The sequence below is a fragment of the Aethalodelphis obliquidens genome, unplaced genomic scaffold, assembly GCF_003676395.1.
Source record: "Aethalodelphis obliquidens isolate GAN/ISIS:26980383/991018 unplaced genomic scaffold, ASM367639v1 scaffold42, whole genome shotgun sequence".
NCBI lineage: Eukaryota > Metazoa > Chordata > Mammalia > Artiodactyla > Delphinidae > Aethalodelphis > Aethalodelphis obliquidens.
The window spans coordinates 16,637,306-16,659,534 of record NW_020837986.1 but is presented as its reverse complement, the minus strand read 5'-3'; the positions used below and the strand labels follow the sequence as shown (position 1 = coordinate 16,659,534).

Here is a 22,229-nt window from a genome sequence, read left to right as displayed (position 1 = left end):
GGCAGGCGGACTCTCAACCACTGCGCCACCAAGGAAGCCCTAGAATGTTTTTTAACTTAAGCAAATTTTACATTTTTCAAAGCTTACATAAGTAAAACATGTGAATTCCATAATTATTTTTCACTCTATATTGCTTTGCCCAAACTCAGTAACTAAAATAGAAATGTACAGGTGGAAAATTAAAACTAAAAAAAAAAAAAAATCAAACTTTATCTAATTTTTAAAAGGTCCTTTCCTAGACCCCCTAGATCTACTAATTTCCCTTTGTTCTGATTCACGCTAGCAACTTCTCTTCTGGACTTCAATACCAACAGGTGCTGCTGAACCATACCAACCTCTGACTCACTGTCTTCTGTTCCCAGACACACAGACTTTCACACTCACTAAACAAAGGTTCTTCCACTCAATCTGGACATTTATTCAACCCTGACAACAAAAGCTTTCACTTTCTTCTCCTACCCAGCCTAAACTCTGTGGTCTTCCTCACATGCAGAACAGAGGCCATCAACTCCCACAGCTTCCTGACCACCCACCTTGCTTCCTTCCCTAAAACCAGTGTGGCAGGAGCCCTTCCTCTTATCCCACCTGACTTTTACCACAGTATTTAAATATGCCCAAGGAGGCACTCAACTTACCCCTTTTCTTCCCTTCACAGACAAGGGTTTTTTTTTTAAATTAAAACGGTCAACATTCACTGTGTACATCTCACCATATATTACTTCTCAGCCTCCTGTAATCTGGATCATTCCTCCATGTCCAGAGGGTAGTAACTGATCTCTTTGTTGCTAAATGTGAAAGACTCTCCAGTCCTTATTTTACTTAATCCCTCTGTAGCCACTGTTAACTGCTACCTCTCAGGTCCCCAGTTTTGCCTCACTTTCCTCCTATTCTCTGACATGCTTCTGCAATCTCCATTCTCTTTAAGACTTCTTTATGTATCTATTCCCTGGCTCTTTGCTTGTCCCTGATGACACATGCTCCCTACAGAAGTTCACCCCCTCCTACAGCTCCCCACTGATCTCTGTACTGCTCTGTCCCACAGTCATCTCCAGCTGAACATGCCCCCAAATCCAATTTACTCACTTCCTCCCAGACCCTGTCCCTCTACTTCTATTTCCAGCCTTGGTAAAAAACACCATCTACTGTGGCCCACACCAGATACCAGATAAGGATGCTGTCACAGCTCTCAAAACACACTCGGGACAATCCTCGGGTTCCCAGTAATTCTCAAACACATATGTCTCTTTATCCTCATTGCCACTTCCACAGTCTTGGCTCAAACCCTCCTCAGGACTTCATCAACAGCCTCCTAACTCCCATCTAGCCCCTTCCCAACTACTCATCACAATGCCACAAAAAGATCTTGCTAAGACACAAATACAATTCTATCACCTCTTCTGTAAGATTCTTCAAAAAGCCCAAACCCCTCAGCATGACATAACAGGTCCCTCAAGATCTGACCAGACAACTGCTTGCTTCTAGTTCCACTTAGAGCCACTCTTCCCTGATGTGCTACTAGAATACAGCCAAAACTAAATACTCATAGGCCCAAAGTATGTGGCATGGTCTCTTTCCACCTCTGTGTCTCTAAACATGGGCTTCCTTTGCCTGATAAGTCCTGCCTAACTTGGCCCAGCCAACTTCCCAGTGCTAGGACCCAGCCTGGATGGCCTCCTCAAAAAGGCTTTCCCTGACTGTACCCTTTACCCCTCATGAACTAAGGGATGCTCACAGGTGCTCTCATATGTTCTTCTCAGAGCAAGTAACACCCTGAATGCAATTATATTGTCTGCTCAGTTCTCTGCCTCCCCCACCATGAGGCCAAGGACTGTAACTTATTCCTCTTATGATCCCCAATGTATAAGTTCAGTGGCTGGCACATAAATGTCTGTTAAAAAAGAACATCTGATGATATTTATATCATATGATATATGATAAATATTAAAGAATTTCTAATATCTGTTTTGCATGAACCAATATTGCCCTCTTCTGGTCAGTACATTACCACACCAAATTCTTAAAAAATCGCTGTCCAAGTATTACATCAAGAATGTGTGAAACCAGTTTCAAGGGAATAAGATAAACTTAAACCAACTTAACACAATGCTGGTGGTCACAACTACGTAACACATATTACTATGTAAGGCTTTTATCTGTGACACAGGAGAGCCCAATCACCCCAACTCATCAAAGGAGGGACTTCAAAAAGAATTTAATATAGAAGTAATGCTTTTTAACAGATTACAATATCAGTCAAATTAACATAAAAAATTCCATTTGGACCTCTTTCAAATAGCTTGACCATTTTTAACTAGAAATATTTTGTTTCTTTTAAAACGTTGCTTACGGACAAAAAAGATTCTTAATGCTAAAATGGCTTTGGGAAACATACCAATGTCGTAAGCCATGAAATCTGAAGAGAAGCATTTGGCTCCATGGCTCATGGATGTGTCATTGTGTGTGTTTCCTCCAAACACCAGCATGGTTCCACTCACTATCACAGCTGTGTGCAAGTAACGGAAAAATCGGCTGTCCTTAAGAATAGTCCTTTTAAGTTTATTTAAAAATAATAAATACAAGGTTAGTTCTTTAGAATATTTATCATCTATTTGCTAATACAAACATAACCATTTTCTTAACTTCAGATCCAAGTGTGCAAATAATTCTAGATTTTTCTCTGTATATAAGTAACTTTCTCAACAATAAACATGTAAAATTGAAAGACGTATGAGAATTTTGATAAGATATGTTAAGAGCCTTAAAAATGTTCATACTCTATGTTCATACTCTATAATTCCAGTATCTGAGTAGATATTATGTGAAATATGGATTGAAGCTTACATATGTTTTATTAATAAGACAAGAGCTAGAAACCAAAACTTCCAACTGTATGGGCTCAGGATACCCACATGATGGAGTATTACACAGTCACTAAAAATGAAAATTTTAATGACAGACAATGTAAAATGGTGTCCACAGCATGGTCTCAAATATGTAAGGAAATATGAAAAGAAACCATTGCTTTATAATTATATTATTTCATAACTCAAATGTGCTTTACATTTTTTAAGATTAGCATACTTTATATAGACCAGTATATAGTAGAGTGAGGACAGCTCTAATCTTTTAGGTACTGAGACCACCTCTGTTTGATGATTTCATGGAATGATGCCAGTAACTGACCCTAATGATAACACCTTGGTCAACAAGAAAAGGTTAAAAAGTGGATATATTCTACTTAATTACAATAGTGTGCATAAACTCAGCTATGTAGAACAATTTATTCCTTAGGATTCTGAAGAGCTAAAATTTTACAGTGGTACTGAGTGTATGAATATTGAAAAACAAAAAAAAAACCAACAAAAAAACCCAAGATTCTAATCAACCTACTACAAAATTATAGATACTACTACTTTATTACTTTCTGCTTATTTCACAATTTCTGTTTACAACGATGAAGAGAATTATCTGCAAGGCCTGAAAACAAAAATGTAGCACAATTTTCCCAGCAACTGCCAGAATTCCCACCTTAAAGTGAAAGCTCAAGAAAAAGCACCCACCACATCTGGGTGTCCACATTGTATCTGTAGAGATCATCTGCAAGCCGGTATTTATTGGCACTGAAAGCCTTGTAGCCTCCATGAATATACAGGGACCTGGTCCTGTGGTCATAGACACTGCTATGGCCATAGCCCCCTTGGACAAGGGCACCCTGGGTATGTAATATACTCCATGTGTTCTTACCTGGAAAGGGCAAACAGTTAAAGGCAAATGTTGCAGGCTCCTCCTAATACTTAAAATTACCAATTAGCTTAAGACAAGAGAAGAGATTTCAGGAGACTTGATACATGTAACTTTCTTTAACCATTTTATTTTTAAAGGAAGGCCATCTAAAACTTGTAACAAATCCAGGTGGCCAAACTTCAACCTGTTAAATGTTCTGATGTTCTAATATGTAGGAAAAGAATTACATTAAATTTAAAAGACTCAGATCCCCCTCAATTGAACACTTAATTCCCCATGACCTTTACAGACCAATTTGCAGATGTACTTTACGGGCCTACTTTCTTAAAATATCATCCACATCCACAAAAACAAATATAATAAAATTTAACCAAAGGAAAGATTATATACTAAGGGGAAATCACACTCCATTAAACCAATCTCTAAAGGGCTTTTCAAATATTTTTTTTTTCTTCAGAAGTATTTGTTGTTTCAAACCCTTTTTATTTATTTTATTTTCAACACTCATAGCATTTAGTGCTATTTTTGGCTCCTTGCCAAACTGACAGTAACAAATATATACCACATAGCACCATCAATAATCTAAACTTCACTGGCAATTCATCAATGCTAACTGTATCTCAAGATCAAGTACTGGGTCAATGTTAGGTTGAATTTTGTTAAACAGTCATAATAATAAGAGTAAAATTTTAAATCTGACATTCAAAAACGATTCACTGAAAAAAATATACGTACCCAAGTCATACTCCTGCACATTGCTAATATATCCATAAAGAGGGCAGTGACCAAAGATAATCAGCATGACCACTTGGCCAGTTTTCAATGTGACAATGTGTGCTGAGTGCCCAACCACTGCATACTGCTCCTTTGCTTTAGGGGACAACAATACCCATGATTCATTATGAATATGAAACACTCTCAACTCATTGGTCACATTCCCTGTTGAATCAATTTTTCCTCCGTACATGTAAATTTTATCCTATGGAAAAAAATGTAAACAAAATTCTAAAAAACATCAAAAGGATCAAATCTAAACACAGAAAAAGGAACAGTTCAAAACCTCAATATTATTCTTAGCTTAAAAAGTGTTAGTGAAAAGCACCTTTCAGTGAATTATTAGGTAAAGGATGTAGAAAGAACAAAATAAAATAAATCTAACCTATATCCCTAATACTTTGCCACTTTTCTTGGACTTCCTCACACAAGATCTTTTACAATATAAAATGGCTTGGAAAAATAAAGTTGAAATAAACTAAAAAACAGGGAAATGAAAATGATTACTCAGTTACATTGTAAAGTCGCTATCCTTGGTTAAACTTGCTAATGAACGTAAAAGCTAACCTACACTAGATTAATTTTTAACCATTTAGTATCACAATCATAATATCCCAGTTTGAATATGAATCCGTTTAAATCTCTCGGGTTAAAGTAGTTTCAACTTTAATTTCCACTTATAACTTAGCCAATTATATACCCCCCACATTAGAAAGTTTTCCCCCAATTAAAAATCAACACGGAAGTCAAAATCAGAGACAGAAAGTAGAATGGTGGTTGCCAGGGGCAGGCAGGAGGAGGGAATGGGGAATTATTGCTGAATGGGCATAGAGTTGCAGTTTTACAAGATCAAAAGAATTACAAAGATGAAAAACAAAGCAAAAAAAAAAAAGAATTACCAAGATGGATGGTGATGATGGCTGCACAACATTATGAGTGAAATTACTATCACTGAATTGTACACTTAAAAATGACTAAGTATGTTATACATACTTTACCACAATAAAAAAGATTAGAAAAAAAAATCCAACACTAAATAGCTATTTCAATCACATAATATGAGAAAGTGAAGAGTTCAGTTTCTAGCTTAGTACAGAGTGGAGACATTTTACCTTGTATAATGCTAAAGAATGACCATATCTAACAACCACATTGTTCACAGAACGGTTCAGTGCAAGCCACTCCCTAGAAGCAAGGTCATACCTACAAAACAAACAGATCATATTTTCACCCAAATGACAAAACAGAACATCTTGAAGTCTTTATTTGTGATCTAATCCACTTTGGAGATGCTTGTTAAATCTGCAATGGATATAGTGAGGTACCTGGGCAAACAAACCTAACATCTGGGCCTATGGGGCACATGAGAACTCAGGAAGGGGGAGATGGGTTCCACAGCTCTGGGACGAGAAAGAAAATCTACTGGAATTTTCTAATGCTTCCTGAAAACCTCTTCTACACACTAAATCACTTGCAGGTTTGCATTATACTCGAGGAACTTTTATTACTATAACTTTTCTTTCATTTAACCATGCAAAAGTAAAGACAAATACTGAAAAAGGGATGATAACTAAGTTAAAAAAAATTCTTAGCCTTTCCTTTTATCTAATTTATTTTAAAAAGTAATATTTTCAAAAAAACTAGAACATCATTATAGCATTTCAATTATGCTATGAATACACTTAAAGACCTTTAAAATATAAAAATGCCCAGAAGAAAATCATTTATACTCTTACATTGCAGCATTAATCACATTCAATATCTTAGAATATTAGTTTTGTTTTTGAGGAAAACATCATTCTATTGTTTTTATTAAAATTATACATACTCACTATAAAAAGGGTAATCAATGCAAAAAAAACAAAGAGCCAAAAACTTAAAAATGACCCCAGGGCTTCCCTGGTGGCGCAGTGGTTGAGAGTCCGCCTGCCGATGCAGGGGACACGGGTTCGTGCCCTGGTCCGGGAAGATCCCACGTGCCGTGGAGCGGCTGGGCCCCGTGAGCCATGGCCGCTGAGCCTGCACGTCCGTAGCCTGTGCTCCGCAATGGGGGAGGCCACAGCAGTGAGAGGCCCGCGTACCGCAAAAAAATAAATAAATAAAAAATAAAAATGACCCCACATTCTGTCATCTAGAAATGAATATCATTAAGTAAACATCATTCCAGACACTTTCTATGCATACATACAAATAGAAGAATAGACTGATAATATACATTTATACAAAGGGGATCCTAATATAGGTGAATTTTAATAAACAGTGTTAATTTTAATTTTATGTAATTTAATAGAAAAAAGAAACCAAAGGAAAACCAATAATACTGTTATATTTTAAATGTTTTTCTATAAGTTTCCCTGAATACAAGATTTTTAAATTATGAAAAACATTATGTAAACAAGAACATGTAAGAAAGTTTTATCACAACGTAATAGCAAAAAAGGGAAATAAATATCCATCAATAGAAAATGGATTAATAAATTATAGATATCTATATAACATTTATAGAGTGAATATACTCAAGCACTGTATTATTAACACAAATCTTGAAACAATGTTAAGCTAAAAACGCAAACTGCAGAATACTGTTCCTGTAAAGACTAAAACAAGAAAATTTATTAACTCTAAAAATGTTCATATATATTAAAAGTCTAAAGATAAGTATGTGAACAAATGACATCACAATATCAGGATATTGATTATCTCTGGGATTTCAGAGGGGCATGTGGGATCTTAACTATATTAGCAATGTTTTATTTCCTAACCTGGATGATGAATGTATTAGCATTCATTATTTTTCTCTAAACCTTTTCCTTTGTTTTAAATATTTTATACATGATCTGAAGAAAACATAAAATAGTGACATTCATTAAATATGAATAACCCTTAAATCAATACCAGCTATTATTTTATGTATTTTTTTGAATATGCTACATTTTTAAAATACATGAAAAGTTATTTAGAGAGTAAACTCCCTTTAGTTTTAAAATTACATGTAATTTAATTTTGGACAGACTCCACTAACTTCCTACTTTGAAAGTTGAAAACATTAGCACCCACATTTCCTCCCATTTCTTCTCCTAATTTTTGTTATATAATTTTTACATTGTCCAGGTTCAAAACATGCACATCTCATTCTATAATTTCATAGTTATTTAGTACTGGATCTGTATTTTAGTTGAATCAGTCTCCTCACAGTCCTCTTACCACAACTTCTCCTTCTTGAGTCTTTAATTCTTAATTGGCTAGACTGCACTGTCAAGTGGTTATTCCTAGTGGAGATTATACGTGCTCCTCCCCGTAAATTCTTTCATGTTGAAGAATATCTGCTTGCTAGCTTTAGAGGTGAATGACATCTTGGCTGCATATAATACTCATGGGCCATCCTTTCTTTCCCGCACAACTTTGCTGACGCTGCTCCCTTGAATGTTGCTGGTATTGAATGCTGCCAGTGGAGGTCTGAGGCCAATCTGATTTTTTTCCACTTTTGTGTGGTTTGCTTTTCTGCTTGGAAGTCAGAAGTCTCAATCATTCTCATTCTCTCTCCCCCTCCTTTCTTCCCTCCCTCTCTCTAAATAAATAAATATACATAAATATATATATGTATTATATATAAATATATATGTATTTTTCTCACTGTTTTTTAAAGACACAATATTGTACTTTACTTATGGTAGAAATAACTTAAATCCATCCAGGTAAATGTTTTAACAAAATGGACTGCATACTACTGCAACTTTTATGGCATTCTGGAAAGTGTTTCCTAAGAAGAACTAGCATGGCTTCTGAAAAACACATATATACCATATGTTCAAGCCAAAGGCCTGTTTCTTTAATCTTGAAAGAAAGGAAAGAAACAGAGGGAGCACAGAAACAAGTCTCCACGTGACCCAATCCATATCTCTTTCAAGTAACATGGAAGGTGCTCAATCTGTATCTTAATGCATTTTACTCTTCCTCAATCAATAACGTATCAGCCCAAGAGCTGGTCAGAGACACTAAGGTGCCGGCAGGTGCTCAAATCTGGTTAAGATGAACTGCCAAAAGACACTTACATAACAGGTTGTCACTCTTTTCACAATACAGAGAAACAAACACAAGACAAGAACAATGTTGATGCAATAAATTGTAAGAAATGCCAAGTGCCAAATAAACGCTCCTTCTTCTGGGAGCTGAGTCCAAGATAAAGGAATATTGAACAATTAGTTCTAAGATCTGGACATGCAGTTAAGCAAAGACAAACCTCAGGAATTCAGAAGTAGGTGTCTTCCATAAAGGTGCAGCCACCTCTCTCACAAACTCCTCCCTGATGGCTGGTAACACAATGCCCATCATGCCACAGGGCACATCCTCTGCCCCTCACAGTGGCCTGGTATTCCAATTACAGTGTCTGGCCATCCAAAGACCACAGGAAAGGCTCTACAGAAATTGAACTTGACCCCAGCCAGCAGGAGTCAAGAACTACCTGAGGCTTCCCACCCAATAATTTGCCGTTTATCCTACAAGTTCAATAATTTGATCAAATCAGGTTTTGTCATTGAACAACTATAATATTTTTCCTGAAACATCTTGTACTATTTCAATCCACTTGTTCTATTTGTTAGGTTCTTTTCTTCAGTGACAGCAATTATCTGTATTATATTGGACCTTCTGTCTCCCATGTCTTTGCTTTTTCAAACTATTTAACTTTTTCATCTGTATTCATTGGAATCACGTCTACCAAGCTGGCAGCAGTTCGATTTTCATTGTAGTTTTTGCTGTGTGTAACTTATTTATATTTCTTTACATGTGTACTCTCCCATTTCATCTCATTGTTATTATCTTCTTGCTTTTCAGCTTGTTTTTCTGAATTCAAATTCTCATTATATTGATCCATAGCACAAAGCAGTTGGAAGGAATACTTTTCCTCTATGATCAGTTGTTGTCAGTTTTACAGGCTGTGTTCTTTCCTCTTTACCTTTTCACCATAGATATTTGCATTTGCTACAATGTCACTTCTTTTGTCTTGCTTGTGGTTAGACATTGCTATCCAGACATTACATTTGCAAACTGTGGGTGATTTCTTAATTCCTTTTCTACTGTATCTAAGACAAGTTTATCTTTGCATCCTAGCTTTAGTGTGAGAGTTGGCATTTTATGTTATGTCCACTTTTCTGAAGTCTGAAGAAATGCTGGGGCTCAGGTGGGGGTGGGGGTGTGCAGTCTATTTGAATAAAATATCCAGAGTCTATTCGCCTCTGAGATTTTGTTTAAGTGTCCTATCCCAGGGTTCAAATTTTGGGATAGCCAAATTACATAGGGGCCCTGACTTCTGGGCAGACTAAGCCACTTGATCAATTTCCCCCTTTTTCACTTGATCCTCCTTAGCAACTATTTCTTACACTACTCAGTTAAAAGGGCAAGAAAACAATGATACCCACTCAGTTTGCTTCTCTCTAGATTTGGGGCTATTAGTGAGAACTCTCAGAATTTCACTCATATGGTTTCTGTGGGGGCTTGCTGTTTCTGTGTGTCTGTTTTAAGTTTATCAGATTAGGTGATACTCCTTACCTTGTGTGGTTACCTGTTGCTCAAATTTCTTACTATTATTTTTTTAGCTTAAAAAAACCCCTATTTTTTTGCTCAAGGGAAGGAAATTCAGTGACATTTCAATTGGAAATCTTAACCAGATGACCAAGATAATTTGTTTTGCAAGAGGACCCTTGGGTGACAAAAAATGGGAAATGCTTTTTAATGCAACTTAAAAGTTTTGGGTTAACAGGGTTGTGGAGAAAATAGAGAGGGCAATTCCTGCAATATGCTTATATAAGAGTATAGACAATGATAAAATTTATTATCTAAGTTCCAGAAATACTCCCTCTAAAAGGAGTCACTATATTCACTTTTCATGAGTTAGTAAAAATTTATTTGAAACTATATTAGTATTTACACAAAATACATAAAGTTGTAAAAATCATGTTTTGATCAAGTACAAGAAGAGAAATGTTAAAACCTAAAAAATAAACGTGGAAATACATTCGTTAGATTACTCCTTTCTGCACGTGGACGCCGCCGAGTAAGCATCATTGACATCTTCCCTCTCCACTGCCGTCATGTCTAAGTCAGAGTCTCCCAAAGAGGCCAAACAACTGCGGAAGCTCTTCATCGGAGGTTTGAGCTTTGAAACAACTGATGCGAGTCTGAGGAGCCATTCTCAGCAATGGGGAGCGCGCACAGACTGTGTGGTGATGAGGGATCCAAACACCAATCGCTCCAGAGGCTTCGGGGTTGTCATGTATGCCACTGTGGAGGAGGTGGATGCAGCCATGAAGGCAAGGCCACACAAGGTGGATGGAAGAGTTGTGGAACCAAAGAGGGCCGTCTCAAGAGAAGATTCTCAAAGACCTGGTGCCCACTTAACTATGAAAAAGATTTTTGTTAGTGGCATTAAAGAAGACACTGAAGAACATTATCTAAGAGATTATTTTGAACAGTACTGGAAAACTGAAGTGACTGAAATCATGACTGACTGAGGCAGTGGCAAAAAGAGAGGCTTTGCTTTCGTAACCTTTGATGACCATGACTCCGTAGACAAGACTGTCATTCAGAAATATCACACAGTGAACGGCCACAACTGTGAAGTAAAGAAAGTCCTATCTAAGCAAGAGAAGGCTAGCGCTTCATCCAGCCAAAGAAGTCGAAGTGGTTCTGGAAGCTTTGGTGGTGGTCGTGGAGGGCGTTTTGGTGGGAATGACAGCTTTGGTCGTGGAGGAAACTTCAGTGGTTGAGGTGGCTTTGGTGGCAGCCACAGGGGTGGTGGCTATGGTGGCAGTGGGGATGACTATAATGGATTTGGTAATGATGGAAGCAATTCTGGAGGTGGTCGAAGCTACAGTGATTTTGGCAATTACAACGATCAATCTTCAAATTTTGGACCCATGAAAGGAGGAAACTTTGGAGGCAGAAGTTCTGGCCCTTATGGTTGTGGAGGCCAGTACTTTGCCAAACCACAAAACCAAGGTGGCTATGGCGGTTCCAGCAGCAGCAGTAGCTATGGCACTGGCAGAAGGTTTTAATTACTGCCAGGAAACAAAGCTTCGCAGGAGAGGAGAGCCAGATAAGTGACAGGGAAGCTACAGGTTACAACAGATTTGTGAACTCAGCCAAGCACAGTGCTGGCAGGGCCTAGCTGCTTCAAAGAAGACGTTTTAGACAATACTCCTGTGTATGGGCAAAAAACCCTCGAGGACTGTATTCGCAACTAACTGTATAACAGGTTATTTTAGTTTCTATTCTGTGGAAAGTGTAAAGCATTCCAACATAGGTTTTAATGTAATTTTTTTTTGCACCCATGCTGTTGATTGCTAAATATAATCGTCTGATCATGACGCTGAATTAATGCGCCTTTTTTAAAAACGTGCTCTGTAAAGTTAGTCTACTCTGAAGAGATTTTGGTAAACGACTGCAACAGTGTGAGGTCAGAATTTCTTCAGGGTGATGCCAGGTTCCATTTGAAATTTATTCACAACCTGCTTGTGAATAAAGCCAGCATCTTCAGAAACTTGGTGTAGTTGAACTGACAGTTACTGTGTTGTGACCTGGAGTTCACCGTTAAAAGGGTCACCCAAACAAAGTCATGGAGTTTTTTGGTTATTAATATGATTGTTGGCACATCCTATGCAATATATCTAAATAGAATTATTATGGTACAAGATAAAGTTATAGATGGGAATGAAGCTTGTTTATCACCCATTATCATGGGTAATCAATAAACTATTTAATACCCTCTTAAAAATAAATAAAATTAAAAAAAATAAACATGGCTTACAAGGTACACCTGTCAAAAGTAGTAGGTAACATCTATATTTCTAAGAACAAATATTTGTGAAAGAAATAAGATAATTCATTTACTCTCTTATTCATTTGATAAATACTTATTTGAGCACATTCTATGAGCTAAGCCAAATTGAGTAAACAAGGTCTCTAACCTTGGAGAACATATAGTGGAAAAGGCAGAAAATGAGCAAGCACAGCAATGGGCACACGTAGAATAAAAATTATGAACACTGCTCTAAAGGAAATGAGAACTATGGAAAAAAACAGGGAGCACCTGTCTGAACTAGCTGATCGGGGAGGATCTCACTATGGGACACTTAACTGACAGGATACGTAAAGGAAGAAACCAGCCCTGAGGTACAATGGCAGGAACAGTCTAGATAAAGGGAAGAGCAAGCATAAGGAGTTTTAGGTAAGGAAAGAGGGCTGATGGGGCAGGAGGGGAGCAAGTTGAGTATGGGAAGGTAAGCAGCAGTCACATCAGGTAGGATCATTAAGTCCCATGGGAAGTCACTGAAGGGTTTTAAGAAGGTAGTAAATGATAAAATGTATACCCTAAAAAATCACCCCAGTTGATATTTAGAAAATGGATTAAGCAGAATGAATGGAAACAGACAGACTTTATAGGAACCTACTGCTGAATCCTAGATGAGAGATATTGGCAAGCTGGTCTTAAGAGAGAAAAGAATGAATATGACATGTATTTGGTGACAGAGTTGATGGGCTTGACATGAGATTATGCTATGAGGAGGTAAAGGAGAGGAAGTATCAAAATGACTCCCAGATTTCTTACTTCAAGGGAGGATGATGCCAGGAAGAAGTACAAAAATCACATAAATGGTAGAATATATGACTCATAGTATCTAGTATAACAGTGGAAGGGACAATCACCTTTACACCTTTAATTTTACCTTTACTTCTCAGGGTGGCAACACTAGAAGTAGTGAGAAGTGGTTAGATTAGGGATAGATTTTTTTTTTTTTTTGCAGTACACGGGCCTCCCACCGCTGTGGCCTCTCCCGTTGCGGAGCACAGGCTCCGGACGCGCAGGCTCAGCAGCCACGGCTCACGGGCCCAGCCGCTCCGCAGCATGCGGGATCCTCCCAGACTGGGGTACGAACCCGCATCCCCTGCATCGGCAGGCGGACTCCCAACCACTGCACCACCAGGGAAGCCCTAGGGATAGATTTTAAAAGAAGAGCTAACAAGATCTGCTGACATATTGTGGCAGACAGACACTAGGGTGGTCTTCATGATCCCTGCCTCCTGGTGTTCATACCCATGTATATAATATCCTCCCCTCGAGTGTGAGCAGGATCTATGACTTGCTTCTAACCAACAGAATATGGCAAAAATAATGAGATGTCATTTCCATGACATCTATCCTGCTAGCAGACTCAGGCCAGAGACTCTCCCTGTGGCCTGATAAGTAAGCAGCCATACTGGGGAAACCCTACCAATAAGGAACTCTGGACAGCCTCCAGGAGTTGAGGTGGCCTCCAGTTGACAGACAGCAAGAAGCCAGGGCCCTTAGTCCTACAACCACCAGGAAATGGGTGAGCTTGGAAATGGATTCCTGCCCAGTTGAACCTCTAAATTAGAACACAGGCCAGGTAACACCTTGATTGCTGAGAACCCAGTTAAGCCATGCCTAGAACCCTGACCAGCAGACACTATGAGGTAATAAATGTGTGTTGTTTTAATCTGCTAGTTTGTGATAATTTACACAGCAAGAGATAACTAATACATATACTGATATGGAGTGTGAAAAAACAAGAAGTCAAGAATGACTCTGAAATTTTTGGCTTAAGCCAAATAGAAGAATGGAGTGGTCGTTTACTGAGATAGGGACTTCTGGGGCAAGAACAGGCTTGGAGGAAAGATCAGTTTGGGACACATGGAGTTTTAGATGCCTATTGAGATGTCAAATAAAGAGGTGGGGATATGGGAACAGGTGATAAGTCTAGGATGCAGATATAAATTTGGAAGTCACCAGCATAAAGGCCAAGATATTACATGAGATCACCAAGGGAGTGAATACACACTCTCACAGAAGGGGACCAAGGACTGAGCCCTGGGGCACATCATCAGGCTAAGGAGCCTGAGAAGGAATGGGAAGTTAGAAAAAATGTCAAGGAAGTATGGAGTCCTGGAAGCCAAGTGAAGAAACTGTTTAAAAGAGGAGGGAGAGACTAGTTTTATCGAATGTTTGTGAAAGATCAAGTAAGATGAGGAATAAGAACTGAAAATTTAAAATCCACTCCTTAGTCATACTAGCCACATTTCAAGTGCTCAATAACCACATGTGGATAGTGACATGACAGTGTAAACACAGAGCATTCCCATCATAACCAAAACAGAAACTGTCCACTGAACAGTTCTGATGTAAAGAAACAGAAGACAGAAAAATGAGCAATATGTAGGTAACTGCTAAATGTGGTGGTGGGAGTTTGTGGAAGTCCTCTTTTGATAACCTTTATCTTTCAAAACAGAAATGGGAAACAAGGCCACTAGCTGAGCAGGAAAACAGGAGAAAATGTAGTGGAGATCTAAAAAATGAAAAGACAGTATGACAGCTGAGCAGGAGAATGAGAGATGGAATAAGAAAGAATTAATGAAATGTAAACTCCTGTGGGAGTTGGGATTGTTGGAGTTCACCTAACCTCTTGACTCTGTACATGCATATCTTTTGCCAAACTTGGGCACTTTTCAACTATTATTTCTTCAAATACTTTTTCATACACACCCTCTTCCTCCTCTTCTTCCAAGGCTCCTCTGGTGACAGAAATATTAAGATTTTTTGTTACAGTCCACAGGTCTCTGAAACTCTGTTCATCTTTTAAATGTTTCATTTTCTCTGCATTGTTCAGATTAAGGAATTTCTATTGTTCTATCTTCAAGTTCACTGGTTCTCTCCTCTGTCCTCTCCATTCTGTTGTTGAGAGAACTGCTGAAGCATTTTTATAATGGCTGCTTTAAAATCTTTGTCAGATAACTCTAATATATGTGTCACCTTGGTGTCAGTATCTCTTGATTGCCTTTCTCATTCAAGTTGAGATTTTCCTGGCTCTTACCATGACAAATGATTTTCAATTGAAATCTCAACATTTTGGGTATCATGACATGAGACTGGACCTTATTTAAATCTTCTGTTATAGCAGGCCTCCTCTGACACCACCCCAGTGGAGAGAGGGAAAGTCTACTCATTACTGCTGTTGCTGCCAGACAGGGGTAGAAATCCAGGCTCCCCACAGTGTCTCCACTGATGTCACAGGGGTGGGGGAGGCCTCATTAATGGCTGGTGGAGAAGTAAATCTCAGCTCCCTATATGGCCTTCTCTAACCCTACTCTGGTGGGATGAGGGGTGGTGGTTGGAGCACCTCACTTTATCCTGGCATAAGTGGAAATCTAGACTCTATACTAACACTTTGCTAGCAGGGGTGGGGGTGAAGCCACAGTCCTTTCTGTGCTGTTTGTCTAAGGTCGAGTGGTTATTTTCTAAAAGTTTTCTGTCTTGCTAAGCTGCCCCTTTCCTGGTCCTCGGGCTAGAGAAAACAGGGTTTTCTTGGGGCTTTTTCAGCTTATACCTATTAACATTTCCAGACTGCTGATTTTTCCAACATCAAGTCTGAGATATATGAGACTAAAGGAAAACGCTTGGAACTTACGATTATGTCATTTTTTGGGTCTTGAGGTCCCTAATAAGACTGCCTTCTTCAGAGTTTTCTTATGTTTGTTTTATATATAATGTCCAGGTTTTTTAACTGTACTTATCATACAAAGAATAGGGGAAAATGACCTTCATTTACTTATGATTTTTTAAAATTTCCTTTTTCATATTCTATTTCTTTTTTTTCATATTCTATTTCTAAAGGAGTATCTTTTGTGTTTATTTACTCTGTGTTCCTTCTAGGTTTGTCTTTAAATCTGAAATTATTTTAAAATTCTTTCCTAACTTCTATCATCTCATTTCTGAATTTTTCTAGTCTTGGTTATATTGTTCTTTCATGTATTTTATCATTTTCTTATTGTATGTTAGCTTACTTTGGAATACTAAGTTATAATTTTTGTCAGTTTTTCTATTATGCTTTCACATTGAAGGGGTATTATTCTACTTATTCTCTTCTTTTTTATAATAACTTTCTATGAGATTTGACCTTGATATTTTTTCTGTTGCTAAATTTTAATTTTTTTAATTTAATTTTTTTGTAATTTAAAAAAAATTTTCCTGAACCCTTATAGGAGACGCTTGATTTAGCTAGTTTTTCTAGCTTCTCAGCTCACTAGCTCCTCTTCTGTTGTAGTGTAGTGTCCAACTATTTGGCACCTTACTTGAGATCTCCTAGCTCTGTTCCCCTCTCAGACTGTTATCTGGACTTTCTTTCTCTGCTGTCCCTGTCCTGTTCAATTTGAATTCTATTCCCAGCAGCTTTTCTTCAGTGTGGGACTTTCTCCTACAAAGAGTCTTTGGCTGGTTTTTTGAAAGTTAATAAGGCACAAACTGTTCCAGCACCTTCAGATCCTACTACAGATCCCTTGAGCTCATCCCCACTACTAGAACATGCAAAATTTTCCCAATTCCAGCTGCTGTTCTCAAAGCAGCTTGCTGAGCTTTCCAGCGGGTCTTTGGGTTTACTGCTGGTGGGCCCACCGCTCCCCTTTGCTTACTCCTACATAGATACTGATAGCACAAAGGTCTTGTAGCTGTCAATGGTTTAACCCCACCTATTTGTGTGGATGCCTTCTGACCAAGTTTGTTATAGATATTATCCATGTGTTTTTTATTTTGCTATCCTAGTTGTTCTCTGTGCTTTAGTGACTATGTTTGGGGGATTCAGAAACTATACTATTACTGCCATATTTCCAGAATTCCTTAAAGAACAGATGCTGATTTTTGACAATCTTCATTAGTAGAAAATGTTTAGAAAAACTTTCCAGGGCACAAAATCAGCACAACAGTAGGTGTTCAAAAATTTCTCCCCAAAGTCAAACTCCATAGCTAATTCCACTGTGAAAACATACTCTCCCTTCAGGATGAGCAGCATGGAACCAGCAAAAGACCTTGAACCCTGGGAAGTATTAAAGAATGGCATAATTTCCACTAGCAAACTATAAATGCAAGCCGTTTAACCTATAGAAATGTTAATTAAATTAAGAGGCAAAGCAATCCCCTATTTATATAGAACCTATTATATATATCTAACACAAAATCTGAGAGACAGTGTCTGGAAAAGATGAATTGTTCTTTATTACAGCAATGAATTCTTTGTGGCTCCCAATTTCAAAAACTAAGAATATGTCCCCAAAAGTCTAGAATACAACTACTAAAATACTAACAGAGATTTTCTTCAGGAATGCAATTACTAATGATTTCTTTTCTTTTTGCTTATCTCTACTTTAAATATTTTCAAAATGGAAAAGTAAGCTTCTTGTAAAAATTTTTAAAACAACTTACGCTAGAACCATGTTGTAATCTGAGTGGTTGAACATATATCCTCCAACAACCCACATTATATTTCCATTGACCACAGCTTTGTGAGAGGCTCTGGGGAGCTTTAGGTTAGAATATTCCTCTTGTGTCCAAAATGACTGGTTAGCTGGTACAGGAACTGAACATCCAGGACCTAATAAAACATAATAAATTAGCTTCACAAAATGCAGCTTTAAAATTACTGCAATTCAGGAATTCCCTGGGAGTCCAGTGGTCAGTGCTCTGCACTTCCACTGCAGGGGGCCTGGGTTCAATCCCTGGTCAGGGGAACTAAGATTCCCACATGCAGTGCAGCAAGGACAAAAAAAAAAAAAAAAAAAAGAAAACTACTGCGTTTCAAGTTTGAATCATCTAAATACAACAAATTATCTAAAGAATATTTACAGTCTTTCCTTTAGCATCTAAATATCAGACATATCCCTTTAATTTGTGCTTTCAATTTACTCAAAGGTAGTGACCAAGGGTAATCTCTAATAAAATTCAAAATCACATACTTTCTAATGAAGACCTGACCATATCTAGGTTAGGATTTTTTAGTAATGAAATACTTGCTTAAGCAGCTCTCAGAGGAAAGAGTGTACAAAGGAATTATTAATTCAAATGAAAAACTTTAGGGACTTCCCTGGTGGTGCAGTGGTTAAGAATCTGCCTGCCAATGCAGGGGACATGGGTTCGATCCCTGGTCCAGGAGGATCCCACGTGCCGTGGAGCAACTAAGCTCGTGCGCCACAACTACTGAGCCCGCGCACCTAGAGCCTGTGCTCTGCAATAAGAGAAGCCACTGCAATGAGAAGCCTGCGCAACGCAACAAAGAGTAGCTCCCACTTGTCTCAACTAGAGAAAGTTCACATGCAGCCAGGAAGACCCAACGCAGCCAAAAATAAATAAATTTTTGAAAAAAAAACAAAAAAAACTTTAGAGCTAAAATGTAAAGACTAGTCCTGGGAGTATTACAAACCATCCATTTCCAAAATCAAGAAACTCCTTTTTTGAGAGGTTTGGCTTCTGCTCCAACATTTGCAAAGTGGTAGGTAGTCAAATACTTCAATTATTTAACTGCTCAATGTCAGCCAAACCGAACAAACTAAAGCATCTAAACAAGCACATTTCTGGAAATTCAAAATAAATGTGTTCAAGAAAGGGGTAAATGTATTAAAAAAAACCCAAAAAACTAAATCAGTAACAGCTGCTATCACCCACCCCTTGAAGAATTTGCTAAAGGGCTTCTTAAATAATCTGTATCTGTAGATAATTCCAATAACTGACTGCTTTAGGATTCTACTGTATAATCAACCCCAATTTTCTCTGAATTTATTGAAAGTTTCTGTGGAGAGACCATTATTGTCAGCTCTTGTTCCACCTCCCAGCTTGGTTCTCTATGTCTTATGGCTGAGACCAAGTTCTCTAAATTCATGAATGAACTGCAAAGACTGTTAAACTGCTCCACATCTCTAGAGACCACAACCATACATCTATGAATTCAAAGATTTGTAAGAAGCTGAATAAAGAGATATGAAAATTTAAACACTTCCTGATATTTGATTAACATAAATGGTACAGATATTAGGAATAAAGTCAATCTACAACTTATTAAACTAGAAACATTCTGTAAATTGAAAGAAAAAAAAAGAAACAAAGAAGTTCCTACCCTGCCACTCTGAGAAGCAGGAGCATCCTCTGACATCACTTGAATTGCAGATGCCTCGATGAGGAAAACCACAGTTATTTACACAGTGAGGGATGTCACATGCTTCACCTTTCCAGTTTTCAGAACATTCACATTGAACAGTGTTGCTGCTATTACTGATCTTACATTCTCCTCGGCCTGAGCAATTATTCGGACACATGTCAAAACTATAAAAATAGTGGGGGGAAATTAAATCAACACAAAGCAACATTTTGATTAACTTAGCAGAACTTCCTCCTACACAAGGCTTAAGAAATCTTACTGTCTAGCCAGTTCATTCACAAGCGTAATTGCAGTACTTACCATTTAGCCTAAATGGGATCACTCAACCCTGCAGAACTAGGGCAAGTAATAAAATCAAATTAAACCTGTTGGATTCTCATAAGAAGAGACAGTTAAAGAGATTACAAGAAGAGAAGAGATTCTTGCAAAATATCCAGGCTTAGCTCCTTAAGGACAGGATGACTATCCTAATTCTTGGTAGCCCACAAATGGTGAGCATTATAAAATTGCCAAATGCATGCTAGCAAGGCTGGAGAAGAAAAGGATAAAACAAATTGCAAACAATACACTACCATCCTCATTCCTCTGGATAGTCTCTAAAAGTTTACAGAATTTGCGTAAGATTATTGCTCAGATTGGTGTGTATTAAATTCCTTAGCAAGTTTATCTACCCATCTCAGATGCAAGAAAAGGGAGGGGTAGTTTAACTTAATACATGAGTTTAACCATAAAGTGTTGCATAGTAACGTGACAATGATATTGACAACACTTTGAAAAGACATAATTCTGATTTTAAAAAGGGGGGATAACAGGATTAGCAAGATACTGTAAGAGTGTAAAGAAAACTAAAAAGGAATTTTGTAGCAAAGCATGCCAGAAAATCAGGAATCAGTTACAAAACAAGCTAATTAACATTCACACCTACACCCTAACGTCAGTTCACGATACATTTATAATAAAATTTTATAAGTATGTATATATAGTATTTTTATAATCTATGTTATAATATAATATAATAAATGCATATGCCTACTTTTCAAACCCAGGCTTGTGATGAGCTGCCCAGGCTGCTAAGTCACAAACCTTGGGTACCTGAAAAACTGAATCACCATACCAATCAAGATAAAGATGGCTTTAACTAGGGTTGAAAGACTACTGAGATTCTGAGAAAATGGGCAAGAAAAAGAACCCAGTATAAAGGTTACACACGGGGGTTATCAGCTATACCAGGAGTTGTCAAACGTATTGTGTAAAAGGCCAGATAATATATATTTTAGGTTTTGTGGGCCACAGAAGTTCTTTATCACAGACCCCCTGCTTATGGCATTTTATGAATTTAACTACTTCTGAAAATAAACATTTCTTAGGAAAAAAAGGTAAAGACAGAAGTTAGCTTCTCTCCTACTGCAACAAATTCCAAAAGCTGCCCAGAGTCTGTCTGTCTACATTTCCTTTGTAACCTCAACTAAGTTGTCATCAATGGGCCAACTACTGAGTACATGAAAACTACTAATATTTGTTAAATTGTACTTAGCAAACTCCTCCAAAGTTTTTATCCATTGGCAGGAATGGATAATGCCCCTCTTTTCCAGGAGACGCTCAACAGCAGCAAGACCTGGGTTGCAACTCTGGTCCCACTGCTTTGACAATTTACTTTACCTTTTCCTGCCACTTGCCTCATTTATAAAAGAAGTAGAAAAACAGTGGCTGTAACTGAGTTTTTAAAAGAACTTTAAATGAGAAAATTCATGCAAACTGCTTAGCATAATGCCTGGCACATTGTAAACCCTCAATATGTTAGTCATTATTATTGTTAAAACAAAGTATACAGTCTTCTGAAAAAAATCACAAATATTACACTTAAATATCTTACTTGTAAGTGATATTAAATCCAGTCAAATTATAAGCAGCATCACTAAAAAAATGCAGCAGGGCATAACCTGATGTGGCAACGACCTCTGGGACAGTCTCGTTGCCATCTCTCTCAGGAACAATGAGGCCACTGAAATGAAAACACATGTCTTATAAAGGGAAGCATAATCACAGACACATCACATGGTGACAGAACACAAATTCAACTGGATTTCACCCTTGTAATTTAAAAAGCCACCTATAGGAAGAGGGCCAAATTCCTGTGATAAATGCACAGGAACAGATCTGAATCTTTTGCTAAGCTCTTCTCTATTCTAGGTTATATATATATATATATATATATATATGTATTCTTTTTTTTTTTGCGGTACGCGGGTCTCTCACTGTTGTGGCCTCTCCCGTTGTGGAGCACAGGCTCCGGACGCGCAGGCTCAGCAGCCATGGCTCACAGGCCCAGCCGCTCCGCAGCATGTGGGATCTTCCCTGACCGGGGCACGAACCCGTGTCCCCTGCATCGGCAGGTGGACTCTCAACCACTGCGCCACCAGTGAAGCCCCTAGGTTATATTTTAAATGAGATTTGAAACCGACGACCCTATTCTTTTTTTTTTTAAGTAAAACATTTTATAATACTCCTTTGAAAAACTGAGTAAACCTCCACAATCACAGAAAGTAACAAACTTTATGAGTTCATGGATACCAAACATATACCATTGAAAGACATGAAAAGTAAAAATAGAAATAAAAGTTTGATATACAAACATCCATCATCCCAATACTATTAGCATTCTGATGTACTTTCTTTGTTTAATTGATACCATGTTACATATCATATTCTATTTTACAG

At 37.8% G+C, this 22,229-nt stretch overlaps 1 protein-coding gene and 1 pseudogene across 4 annotated transcripts in view; one reads left to right on the top strand and one right to left on the bottom strand.

The window, feature by feature from the left end:
- ATRN (attractin) overlaps window positions 1-22,229 on the bottom strand; it is a 175,890-nt gene that overhangs the window by 96,272 nt on the left and 57,389 nt on the right. For all 4 annotated transcript variants that reach the window (XR_003427214.1, XM_027078799.1, XM_027078800.1 and 1 more), the window contains exons 4-10: window positions 21,385-21,513; window positions 19,470-19,675; window positions 17,786-17,954; window positions 5,631-5,721; window positions 4,480-4,723; window positions 3,561-3,744; window positions 2,393-2,547 (exon numbers count right to left, since the gene is read on the bottom strand). Coding sequence is in view for 3 of the 4 variants with exons in the window: in XM_027078799.1 (XP_026934600.1) it covers window positions 2,393-2,547; window positions 3,561-3,744; window positions 4,480-4,723; window positions 5,631-5,721; window positions 17,786-17,954; window positions 19,470-19,675; window positions 21,385-21,513 (1,178 nt within the window). In the remaining variant the exon portion in view is untranslated. The remainder of the gene's footprint in view (window positions 1-2,392; window positions 2,548-3,560; window positions 3,745-4,479; window positions 4,724-5,630; window positions 5,722-17,785; window positions 17,955-19,469; window positions 19,676-21,384; window positions 21,514-22,229) is intronic.
- LOC113605437 (heterogeneous nuclear ribonucleoprotein A1-like) lies at window positions 8,158-13,344 on the top strand (annotated as a pseudogene).